We start from the raw sequence: 12,927 nt of genomic DNA on the forward strand, positions 1-12,927 counted from the left end.
AAAATAAAAATATGGCCCTAACACATTTCAAAAAATACAAGTAAAAACGGTTTTGTGTGGCAGGGCACCTTTAACATTTTAAACTTGAATAAGCAGATGAAAAAAAAGGAAACATTTTCCTGACTTACATGGTTGGCTTCAAAGAGATTTACAAGGTGTGTGTTTGTAGTTTGTGTACCTGTACGTAGAGCAGGTTGAGCTGGACGGGGTCTCTGGAGTCCACATTCTGGTCTGAGTAGAAGAACTTCCTCCTCAGCAGCAACATCTCTGTCTCCTCCACGCCCTGTTCCCTCAACGTCCTGCCATGGTCCAACCAGTTCACTGAGGAAAAACACCAACCAGATCAAATGACCCGCTGCTCTCTTTACTCTCTGTAAAATGTGCTAACGGAAAAGTGACAGTTTTGATGGCTGATCAGTGCTGCATGCATATACAATATACACATGTGCAATGATAGTGTCAGCAACCAATCAATACAGCTTTTATTTCCGTTTGCCTCCAACAGCTCATTACTAAGTGTTTTTATTGATTTTGTAATTATGTGATCTGTGTCGAGAGAAAGGCAACGCTCTAGTGTTCTAGAGTGGAGAAAATATCAGTGAATAGGTTTACATGCACATAATATTCAGTTTTTTGCCCTTATTCCGAAAAAGACACTATCCCAACATACATCCCCCTAACCCTAGCCCTTTATCCCCCTAACCCTAAAAAATTGTGTGGGAGGATAGGGCTTAAATTGAAGGGAAATGTAGGAACAAAAGACCTCATTTTGAAAATGTCCTAGAAATGTGGGACCATAGGGCTGTGAGAACATTGGGCTGTGGGAACATAGGACTGTGAGAACATAGGGCTGTGGGACCATAGGACTGTGAGAACATAGGGCTGTGGGAACATAGGGCTGTGGGACCATAGAGCTGTGGGACCATTGGGCTGTGGGACCATAGGGCTGTGGGACCATTGGGCTGTGGGACCATTGGGCTGTGGGACCATTAGACTGTTAGATTGATGATGGTTTTTATAGATAGATTGTGTTTATTTCTGGATTTTATTAGTATTGCACTAGGACTTTATGATGGAAAAACTGGCAGCTTAACTAGGGAATGTAGGTCTTTAACTATTTAAAAATGATGTGATTTATGGTTGTAGTCCATGTGCTTAGTATTCAGTGCCCCACGTAATGTGGATCTCCTTCTTTTGTTGTCTTTTGTTGTGCTGTGTGTCCAATTGTCTTGCACTTATGCCTTGCTGCACCACAAACTGCCCCTTGGGGACGAAATCAATAAAGTTTGAAGGTGAAGTAAACGTACTCAGTGATGACTCGGGCTAAGGTAGTGCTAAGTGTGTGTGTGTGTGTGTGTGTGTGTGTGTGTGTGTGTGTGTGTGTGTGTGTGCGCGCGCGCTAAAGATGGTGAGTGTGGGGGGGCTTGTGTTTGTCATACACTCGTCATCTGTGTGGAGCTTCTGCTTCAGCTTCTCCATCTTCTTGTCGTCCCTCAGCAGAGTCTTGTCTCTTTTCAGCGTGCCCGTGGTCTCCTCCTTCTTCTCTTCGCCGATGTCTCGCACCAGCGAGTACTCATCGTAGTTTGTAATGCCTGACACGCAAACAGATTCAGGTTACTTCATTTACTTTCAATCTCACCCTGCTGTACACGCACAAGTTGAGGATGAAGTTAAAAAAGGGCATTAACATGCAGTGAAGACACATCATATTTTGTTCTGTGTTGATGGACAGACGAGCAGAATGCCGTCAGAGCACTAATCAGCCAACAGGCTGTAGGGCTGTACCCAGTACCCTACTCTGAGCTTCGAAACATCGCTACTTAACAAAGAATATTTGAAGCTTCGGCGGCAGCGGGGGTGTCAAAATTTACGGCAGCAAGTGAAGGCAGCAGAGAAAAACCTATTGTTACACAAACTCCTCCGCAGTTCAGTGTTTGTGTTTAGTTTTTTAAAACACTTTTGTTGCAGCAATAGAGGCAGTGATGTTTCCCGTTTACAGTAGGGATGTCCCGATCCCGATCACAGGATCGGGTGGGAGCCGATTTAGGCATTTTTTAACTGATCGGGGAGCAGCATTTACCGTGATTACCATACTCTGATCATGTACATCAGCTTGTAGTGATTGCTGCCTTTAACCACACATGCCCTGCGCCACAAACGCACCGCCAGACTGCCTGGATTCCAGCACATTCAGACCAACATGGCGCGGCCAATCACCAGTGTCTGTCCAGAGAGAGTCTCGTAGCTCGCCATCCCTCGGCAACAAGTAAAATAGTCCGTCTTTCTTAGTCACCTGTTCCTTACAGAAGCAGATTACTCTAACTCTCCACCCTTCTTCACGCTCTCAGGCTGTTATTCCCTGGAGCCGACATCGCTAAACAGGAGAAGAAAATCAAAGATTTACTATTAAGCGCAAGAGGCGTCACTGAGGTTAGTTTTGGTTGTCCAGCGGGGAACTTGAAACGGTTTACTCTTTGGGTGGGGGTTTGCTGGGACCCTAAAGAGTGTTGAGAGAGAAGACTCACCTCCTGCACTAAGTTAAATCAATTCAGTTTAGGACATATTTTAGTAACTTCTACTTACTACGTCTACTTAGTTATTTTTGTAAACAAAAACGCTGTGCAGCTCCATTATCTGAGCATCTACAAGTACTGGATCGGGACTCGGTATCTGCAGATATTCAATATTTTAAAAATGGGATCGGGGGTCAAAAAAGCTGATCAGGACATCCCTAGTTTACAGTAATGTTAACGGGACTCTCACGCCGCGATCCTGACAGACGAGTCTGATCTCAGGATACATGATTGTCGACCGCAGGGTGATTTAAGGTTGCTTTTCTCCAGAAGTTGAATCGGCCTAACTTTTTTGCCGCAGGCATTCAAAAGAAACGGAAGGACCTGCGGTTTTGCTGGACAGTCTGGTGAGTGGCCGCCGACGCAGTGTGTGTGTGAATGAATGCTCAGCCAGTGCCTCACTAGAGCAGCGTTATGAATGGTCGTACTATCTTCTTTTGCCTTCATCAAATGGCCTGAAAACAACAGCAGGCTGATACAGTATAACCATACAGACCTCTACACGCATCAGACTGCTCGTTGGAACTCGACATTGATCTGTTCTTGGCTAAGATGGAGGATATAGCGTAGGGCTGGGCGATATCTCGATATTATATCGATATCAGGATATGAGACTAGATATTGTCTTAGATTTTGGATATCGTAATATGGCATAGTGGTGTCTTTTACTGCTTGACATTATTTCCACATTACTGATGATTATTTATCTAAAATCTAAGTGTGAAGATATTTTGTTAAAGCACCAATTGTCAACCCTAGAATATCGCCGCAATATCGATATCTAGGTATTTGGTCAAGAATATCGTGATATCTGATTTTCTCCCTATCGCCCAGCCCAAAGATAGCGCTGCATAAATTAGCCAGCGGCAAGTTATTTTTTTCAAAAGACAAATATTCAAATCCCAAAATTGAAAATCAAATACCTACCAATCGAACAAATATTCAGATCCAGCCCTACAATAGGCAGGCATTATTATCAAGGGGATGTGTGAGCGGTGTGCGGCAGAGCTGACCTATTCTAGCGCAGATGGTCATGAGCATGTCACTGACAATCTTGGAGTCGTCCACCATGACGGTCTTCACCGTGCCGTCCAGCATGCGGATCTTCAGAGGCCTCTGCTTCTTCTTGTACTCCAGAGTGTCCTGATGACAGAGGAGACACGTCTGGGTTACACCATGTCAAAATGCCTGATAGATCTTTCAGGCTTCCGTTATCCATAATACACAGAGATAAATCGACCAAATCTCCTTCAAACAAGACATTGTTAGTTTTGGGCCCCATTTCCTTGGCGGTGCAGCGACCAGCACAGGCAGCGCGCCGACAGTTTGGTATTTCCCTTAGTATTTTAGGAACAGGTAGGAGGTTCATTAAAATGAGGCAGCGCAAAGAGACTTGTTGGAATTTTGGTGGAAAAAGGGTCTTACTAGGCGCTGAGAATGGGCATTTCAGAACCATGTCTGTTTCTGGAGCAAAGTCACTCTACTGCAAACTAAATACTTGCTTAAATAATGCTTAAAACATAAATACGTGAAAACTCTTCCTTTATATTGCACATTTCAAATATCTTCATCTTTAGTTTTCTGTACGATTTGATTTTGCCTTACATTTGCACCATTTAGAATGTATTACTGTATTGTGTTTATTACTACTTTCTATATCTTATTTGTACATATTACTTATCTTTTTTAACTTTATTTGTATATATTTCTTATCTTTTATATTATACTTGTTGTACGTGTCCTTATTGCACCGTGGGTCGCAGAGAAACTTATTTTCAGTTGCTCTGCATGTCTGGCACATATTGCAGAATTGACTTGGAATACTTTAACTTAGAGCTGCAAATATATATTCATTTACTGTTTAGTTGTCAACCATTAAATCTGCAACTATTTTGATAATCGTTGAGTAATTCTTATGAAAAAAAGTAACCATTTTCTGATTGCAGCTTGTGAATATGTGAATATTTTTTGCATATTTTTCTGGATGAATAGATTAGTTGCTTGGTCTCTTGTTACTTTTGTTCTTTATTCATATGTTGTAGAAAACAAAAGAGGGCGTTGTATCCTGGTTCACATGTGTATGGATGTTCACATTCACTGTGTGCATATTAACATGCTCAATCAAAAAAACTAAGTGGTTTGTACAGTACACTCTGTCATTTTGGGAGGCTGTTTGTCTGTTTGTGTGCTAGCAGTTAGGTATTTGTAACATTTTGTGATGTGCAGTGTGTGTGACTCACCCCATTCCTCAACATGTAGTAGTCCAGGGCCTTTCCTGCCTCCAGCCAGATGCCTTTCTTTGGGTCTTCATCAGACAGAAACAGCCCATAGTCATTGGCTGCGGAAGGAATCAGAAATACTGAGTGAGTCACTGGAAGTGTGTTTCTTGGCATACATGCACATGTGGACATTCAGTGACTTTTGAGCTATTATTGTCTCAAGTACCTGCGGTGGATGTAACTTTAAAAATGTTAAACTAGGCCAGTGGGTCTCTAGATGGTCTACGTACGCCTGTTCAAACACATACATCTGCTCCAAACATATCAGGTTACACATTTCAAAATGTGACCACTGGTCTCTTGAGGTTAAGACAGGAGAAGTGGACCATTTCATATGCTGGAGGGTTAAATCAAGATGTTGAATTAGGCAAGTCAGGGATACTGGCTTTAACTCTTTGACTTCTTCTTTCTAAATGTGAAATTGTTCCACATTGAACAAGTAACGCAGAGAGCTGCTGTTGAAAACGCTTATGTAATAAGACATACTGTGACTCTGCATGCCAGCTGATGTATCTGTGGAGCAAAGGGCTATTCTCAGTTTACAGTGACAATTTTAAGTGCAGCTCGTCTGCAGAGCCTGTAATCTCCGTGACAAAAGGTAGCAAGGCCACAATTCATCTGCTTTTAGACATTCCACACCATGGCCCTAGGGTTGCTTTGTACTAATTCTACACTCCGATGTTTCACTTTAACTTCCACATGTTCACTGTCTTTAGGAAATGATTGCGTTTTAGTATGTTGCACACGTTTTTGACCTATGATGTCTTTGTTGTTGTTGTTGTTATTATTCCTAAAAGCCATTTACATGTGAAAAGAATCAATATGTGCTTCTTGAAATGCTCATATGCGACTACTGTAAATGTGCTTATTTGTGCTATACTACAGGCAAAAAGGACTGGAGCTCTCATCTGGAAGAAAATGGAGGCACTTTCAATCAGTGCTTGGATCAAGAATATGTCCATGGAGAGATAACATTTATATTAAAAAACAAATTGGGGGTGTATGAGAAAATCTGGAAACAATTTGACCTATATATATATATATATATATATATATATATATATAAAGGAGACATTGGGGAGCTTCTACAGAGGGTAAATGCAGGACAGGATACAAATAATTCACCAAGTGGTTAACCCCATAAGGGAAAAGGAATTGGAGGGTGACAGCAAAGGTGCAACTCTTGTTTGTTTTTATATGTGTGCACATATCATGGCTTTGCTGGAGGTGCCATTGTTTTTGGTTTCATTCTGTACATGTCATACTGTCATATCATTTGCTTTACGGTTTTTAGCTGTTATAGTGCAACAGAGATTAAGAGAGAAATGTTGTTGTGGGCTGGGATGCGTGAACACCCACACAGGTAATTTCAGATGTCAATCAATCATCTATTATATATATATATATATATATATATATAGTCTATACAGTAAATACTGGGAAATCCTGGGAAGAGGGCTAATCAGCCAGGTTAACTATATATATATATATAGTTTTTATTGATTTCACAGGAAATGTTACAATAAACACAAAAGGGCTTATTTTTTACATTTCCGCTCCAACTCCAGGTCCCACATAGAGTGTGCAAGTATAACAGTGGGAATTATTTGTAGATCAGACCTCATTATTATCATCCACAGACGGTTGCAGAAGCCTGCTGAACACGCAGCTTTCCTCCTCCACTATCCCCTACCGTCCAACTGAGTGCTGCTTGAAAGGTTTTCATACATATAAAGACAACACGAGGAGTGCAAAGCTGCTTCTTAATCTAATGCAACAACCTGCGAAACAAGAAACCACCTGGCTTGGATAAGGGTTGGATTATGCTAGAAAAGTAGTACTGTAGTTCATTAGAAGTGTTATTGGACCTCGTCAAAAGGCACAAGTGTTTAGAGTTATTCTAAAGTTATGCCATCATAGAGAGGGGGAAGATGTGAAATTGTTTCAATATATAGTTAAAAAAAAATGGGTATAACGGCGTGCATTTTCAGATTCTTCTCAAGACAGTTGCAGCTGCACAGATCCCAAAAAACAGCAGAAATAGTTGTGTTAATAATGAATATTAAGAACCTGGGACCCTGGTTTCTTTCTCATCCATGCATGGCCAACCAAAGTCCAGCACTGAAAGTCTGTGTGTGTGTGTGTGTGTGTGTGTGTGTGTGTGTGTGTGTGTGTGTGTGTGTGTGTGTGTGTGTGTCTGTGTCTGTGTGTGTGTGTGTGTGTGTGTGTGTGTGTGTATCTGCATTTAATCTGGAGAAAACATCAGTCTCCTGGACCCACAGCCCACTCCGAAGCCTGAAGAATGTCTTTGTTGTGCTATTCTTTTGTTTTTTTCTTCATAGAACTGGCTACCTTATGCTGGTCAGTGGTCCGCTGGAGCAAGCACTAATGTAAGCTAATGTCCGCGATCGTAGCGTTATCATAGTGTATGGGAAACACAGGAGGGAGGGAGGGAGGGAGGGAGAGGGAGAGAGGGAGAGAGGAAGAGAGAGAGAGAGAGAGAGAGAGAGAGAGAGAGAGAGAGAGAGAGAGAGAGAGAGAGAGAGAGAGAGAGAGAACTCACGCTGTCCGAGCTGTGCCTCAGGAACTCTCTCCCTGATGATGCGGCCGGCATCATACACCATGGTGGAGGGCTCAAACTGCATGGTCTTCACCACGTTCCCCACGCCGATCTTTAGTGACAGGGCCACCATGATTGCTGCTCTGCACCTCCACCCGACTCACACCTGCAGGACGGCCAATAGAGTAGTTAGTCAAGACAAATCAATCGTACACAAATGTAGCCCAATGTCACATACGCTGCGTTCGGGCTGCGATAACGATTTCGGCTCCTAACGATCACAAAAACGATTATTTTTGCACGTTACGTTTTGCAAGTAAACTCTTATTTTGTCTCGTCTTTCAGAATGAAAACAAAAAAAAAGACCAAACGGGAAATGTCACAGTTCAAGGTGCTTTCACCTGCTTTCATTGTTGATTTAACTTCACTAAATGCAAAAGCTTTCTAAAAGTCAATGGGTAATAGTGTTAAATAATCGGGATATCAATACTGACCAAAATAATAGTGATTATGAGTGTTTCCATAATCAAGCAGCCCTACATTGTGTCAACATCAACAGTTCTGATCCAACCCAAGTTCTTTTAAAGTTCACATGATCGCACAGGTTTTTGTTGAAATATGTTAATACAGGGGATTTTCCCAACAGAAACATATGTGTTTGCTTGGATTTGAACGTTTAGTTCAGCCAAATTCTTGGGCCCCTCCCTAACTGGGATGTAATAGGAAAGACTCAACCGTGGCCCCAGTTTTTGCCTCTTACACAGTTGCTGGCTGAGTTAGCATTAGCAAACCTAATATGCGCTGACAGACAAGGTAGTATTTCTCTGCAGTGCTATTAAACACAACACATGCAGAAAACTGTGCTATATTCAGTGCTTATGGGATATGTAGGGCTGATGAACGGTACCGCTGTGATATACAGCAGGGCTGCTGTTAAGTACTAACACTCCTGCATCTGGCTTAGAGAGTCAAAGAGTCTACAAAGTCTGTTTTGTAATTTTAAGAGTGACAGAGTTAGGGGAAGGACTCCAAATAGGGCTGTGATATGATAGCAGTTGGTTCAACTGGGATTTTGATGGTTTGGGATGTGGTGCTAAAAATTTCAGACCAGTAATTCTGAAAAAGGATGGCATGACCAAAACATATGGGCATCAGTAGCACTCAATTCTGGACCCTTTACATAGGCATTCTGTATGGGCCCCTTACCAAATCAACAGCTATTTATTGCAGAATCACCCTCCTCACATGACAGCCCAGTGTACATCCGTCTTACCACGGATGTATAAAAAAAACTGGATACTGCGTTCGAGGCAGAGCCCCGTTCCTTCCTATGAGAGTTGCTCAGTGGCGCATATGGACAAAAAAGGTCAACTTCCTGCATATAAAATGCCCCGGATGATCGGCGCTGCTACTTCCGGTTTAGCACTCCGCTAACTTAAAGGTGCCGTAGGTAGGATTGTGAAGATCCAGGACTTAGCCCAAGAATTTGAACATCGACAACTTCTCAGTCCCTCCCCCCTTTCTGCTAAAGCCCAAAACGGTCTCGTAAGACCCTCCCCCCACAAGGGAGAATGAATGCGTGTGCATGAGCAGCGATTGACACACAGTTGGACACCCCCTCTTGACCCTGATTGGTGCATCTGAACAGGGAGCGGTGGATTTTTGCAAATCACACTACAGGCTGTAGGTGGAGCCAGAGGAGCCATATTATTTTTTTTAAATTACCTGCTTCATGTAGTTCTACTGGAACATAGGGTCAGTTTCAGCTAATATGACAGAAAGTTAGTTTTATAAGTCTTACCTACTGCACCTTTAAATGGGGATTAAATGATTTAATCAGGCGGCTCTTCTAGACTTTCCAAATGTTGTCGTCGGGTTGTGACGCTCGAAAAAAATGTATCCACTGATTTACGGACGTTTCTTTCACCATGTAAGTCTACGGGGAAAAGGGATTTTGGGCCCTATGGCATCACAATGCAGTGCAGCGCAAATGAATGCAGTGAATGGTTGTCACTGTCGGACCGTGACTAGCAAAAAATGGATGAGGACTGAACCTGACGCAGAACTGAGGGGATTTTCTAATTCTTTTCTTACATTTCTCAGTACAGTGTGAAGCTGGCTTTAAAATAAGGAACTCCAGTTATATTTAAATAATTACAAGAAACCAGAGGACTGTGAGAAACGCAGCTCAGACAGGAAACTGAGTTATTCAATGCTGCAGCTGTGCTGTCTATGCACTGCACATTGTGGTTAATGCATTACAAACTGGCTGGCCCCTAAAAATTGTGGGCAAAACCGAACATGCTTCAGCTAGATAGGAGTCCCCATTTTGAACCTGGTGTTTGTCACAGCACTGTCTAACTACACAGCAGGCTGTGACATGTTACAAACTGAATCTGGTCTCAAAAGGACCAAACTAGAAAAAGAGAGGGGTGATCCCATTTCCTCTGCTGCTCTGAGCTGAATGAACCAGGGCTGACAATGTTCTCAAACTATTCCCAGTGGTTGAAATTTATTTATTCATCATTCATTCATTCATAAGTTTATTCATCAACTGTACATGCAGAAAATATGATTAGTTATGTCAAATATGTTACATTCTTGTAGGTTAAACAATCCAACAACTGTATGTAGAAAAAAAAAGTTCAATTAGCTCGACCAGCTGCAACTTTTCAATGCAACTCACACAGCGATAGTAATGAAATAATACTACGTACAGGATAATTATAAGACGGACAGGAACTGTTCTTTTGCATGATGAGCACTTGTACTTTTTTGTACTTTTACCTAAGTAAGATTTGAAATGCAGGACCTTTACTTGTACGGGAAGATTTGTAAATGGTGGTACTGGAAGATTTATGTCCAAAGCTGAACGCTTCTGCTGTTCTTTCTTAGCGGTGACGTAAAACTCATCACTCCAGCTGCTGCGTGCTACACCATTTTCTAAATATAGCCATACTGAGAAATACAGAAAGAGTTTTGTGGAGCGGATAGGCTTAATAAGCTTTGTAACAAATCATTTAGCAATGGCTTGAATGTAACGGACGTTCATTAATATAAAATAGTCGTGCATTATATGCCCATTGTACAGATTGGGGGTAGAACGTACGTTATCCACCAGAAAGGAGTGTCATGTTTACCAAACCACAATGTAAAGAAACAGAATATTACACCCACTCTCCTTTTATTCTCTGATCAAACTGCTACTGTTCTGTATGATATTTCGACTGTGCTAAAACTATTTAAAAGGAGAATTCCGGTCAATTTCAACTAGAGATGGTCCGATACCATTTTTTGCTTCCCGATACCGATTCTGATACCTGAACTTGCGTATCTGCCGATACCGAGTACTGATCAGATAACAGTGTGTCATATTTTATTATGTTTTAACAACTGTATACTACTATCCCTGTATGGATGTGATATGATTTCTATCTTTGTTGTCGGTTAAACTCTTTGTGTAACATGAACAAACACAAACAATGAACGCCACAGAACTTTTAATATCCAGTTTGACAGTCAGTTATAACGGAAAAAGAACATAAATAAACTACTTTAACGTAGATTTTCTTTAGGGCTTTATTACATGGTATCGGATCGGTGCATTAACTCCAGTACTTCCTGATACTGATACCAGCGTTTTAGGCAGTTTTAGTCGCTCTGTTGTTTGTAAAACAAAAACTTGTGAGTTGAAGGTCTTCTCAGCTTTTGTTTATTCTGTTGCTTCCTGTAACTGTGTATGAACCTCTGGTCAGAGACTCATTCTGGTCATCATTCTAGTGAACTTCTGCCTCCACTGCGCAGTGAATAAAACTCTTCTGAACCAGCCACTGAATTGGACCTGATCTTGTTCTTCCACAGTCTCCACCAACTCTATGCTGGCCGGTTACCTGCCAAATGCTCCACTTTGTTCAGCAGCTAGTCTCTAACGGAGTCTGTCTGTTGTTTGGTGCTGGGCAGGTAGTGTACAGGTGGTCTATCGGAGCTTTCTCACTAAACCGCTGCTGCTGCTGCTGGAAACGAGGATGATAAGAGTGTTGAGACTAGAACAGTCAACAGTGTTGTGGGCTGTGAAAACCACAACGAGCGTAGTGCAAGACAAAAAAAGAGCTGGCACATTTTACTTCTACTTTTTAGAAAGGTAGGTGCAAATTGAGTCTTGAGTTGGGCTGCAATAAGTACAAAACCTCTGCTAGTTGTATGTGTATCATAAGAATACTTTAAGAAGGAGCAGGTAGGGTTGGCCATCGTTTTAATTTGAACAATTCTGATTCCAATTCCTTCTTTTCGTTTCTGGATCTTATCGATTGTGATTCTTCTGAGGGGTGGAGTTGAACGTGAAAGGCTTATTTCACAAATAAGAGGAAATTCTATTTTGATTCAGTGGTGAGTTACAGTGTCACTGGGCTTTTTCAACGTCAAATAAAGTCACACTAGAGTAGGGTTTTTTTTAAACTTTGCGTGTGTGGACCACTATTTGTAATCAAGAATTTTCGCGGACCACCTCATAATACACATAATAAAATATGTATACACACAGTCCTACCTGAATTAATCCGCACCTCTTAATAGGCCTACTAGCACTAAAACTATAACTGGTCATCACATCAGTACAACAGGCTTGTTAAAAGAAAGTTTACTGCACACAACAGCTGCCACATATTTTATTTATTTATTTACTCAAGCGCCCGAGGGCATAATCAGGTTCATTTGAATAACAATAGCAATGGAGTATTACATCTATACAGTAATAAGAACCCTTGGATATAGTCAAAATTTCAAAACCTTTGGCGATTTTAGGGGATCATTAATCTTCAGAGTTTTACAAATCATAAGTTACATATTCTTAATTTTTATGGGAATTTCCTGGTAAAATGAAGGTTAAAAAACTATTATTTTATATTTTATTTTGCTTTTCCACGGACCACCTGCAGTACCCTCACGGACCACTAGTGGTCCGCGGACCAGTCTGGGAATGACTGCACTAGAGCACCGCTACGGAAAACCAAAAGTTGCGAGTGTTAAATTTGGAACCGATGAGCCGATTCAAAACCAAATTTTCGAAACGATTCCAATTTAAAAAAAAAAAAAAAAAGATTCCATTGTTGGTTCCAAGTTCGAGCCGGTTCTCGATGCCCGATCCTAGCAGCGGGTGTCTTTATGAAGCTGTTTGGAGATGACAGCTTAGCTGCAGAGTGACAGCAGAGAGCAGCACGGCGTGTGTTGGCATCAGAGCTCAGAGAGATTCAGTATCACAACACAGACACGCTGACACCCTCAGCCTGGCATCCTGCTGACACCGTATCACCCTCCGTTCCTCCTGCTTTTTCTGGCTCCCTCCTTGGTGACAGGCGGATGTGGTGTGTAGCTGGCAGGGGATCAGATCTCAGGATACAGCGATCAAAATGAATGCTGGGTAATGTAGTAACAGACAACAGTGGACTTAATATGCAGGAAAACTGCCTTTTTCCTGGCAAACATGGAGTCAGGGGCGGGGCTGGAAGGGGGGCACAGA

At 41.8% G+C, this 12,927-nt stretch overlaps 1 protein-coding gene across 3 annotated transcripts in view; it reads right to left on the bottom strand.

The window, feature by feature from the left end:
- The window catches only part of tln1 (talin 1), a 118,829-nt gene that overhangs the window by 79,937 nt on the left and 25,965 nt on the right, over window positions 1-12,927 (bottom strand). For all 3 annotated transcript variants that reach the window (XM_035991143.1, XM_035991141.1, XM_035991142.1), the window contains exons 3-7: window positions 7,416-7,578; window positions 4,814-4,911; window positions 3,587-3,716; window positions 1,440-1,592; window positions 179-321 (exon numbers count right to left, since the gene is read on the bottom strand). In XM_035991143.1, the coding sequence (XP_035847036.1) occupies window positions 179-321; window positions 1,440-1,592; window positions 3,587-3,716; window positions 4,814-4,911; window positions 7,416-7,545 (654 nt within the window). In that variant the 5' untranslated portion in view covers window positions 7,546-7,578. The remainder of the gene's footprint in view (window positions 1-178; window positions 322-1,439; window positions 1,593-3,586; window positions 3,717-4,813; window positions 4,912-7,415; window positions 7,579-12,927) is intronic.

This window comes from Sander lucioperca, chromosome 14 (genome assembly GCF_008315115.2).
Source record: "Sander lucioperca isolate FBNREF2018 chromosome 14, SLUC_FBN_1.2, whole genome shotgun sequence".
Lineage (NCBI taxonomy): Eukaryota > Metazoa > Chordata > Actinopteri > Perciformes > Percidae > Sander > Sander lucioperca.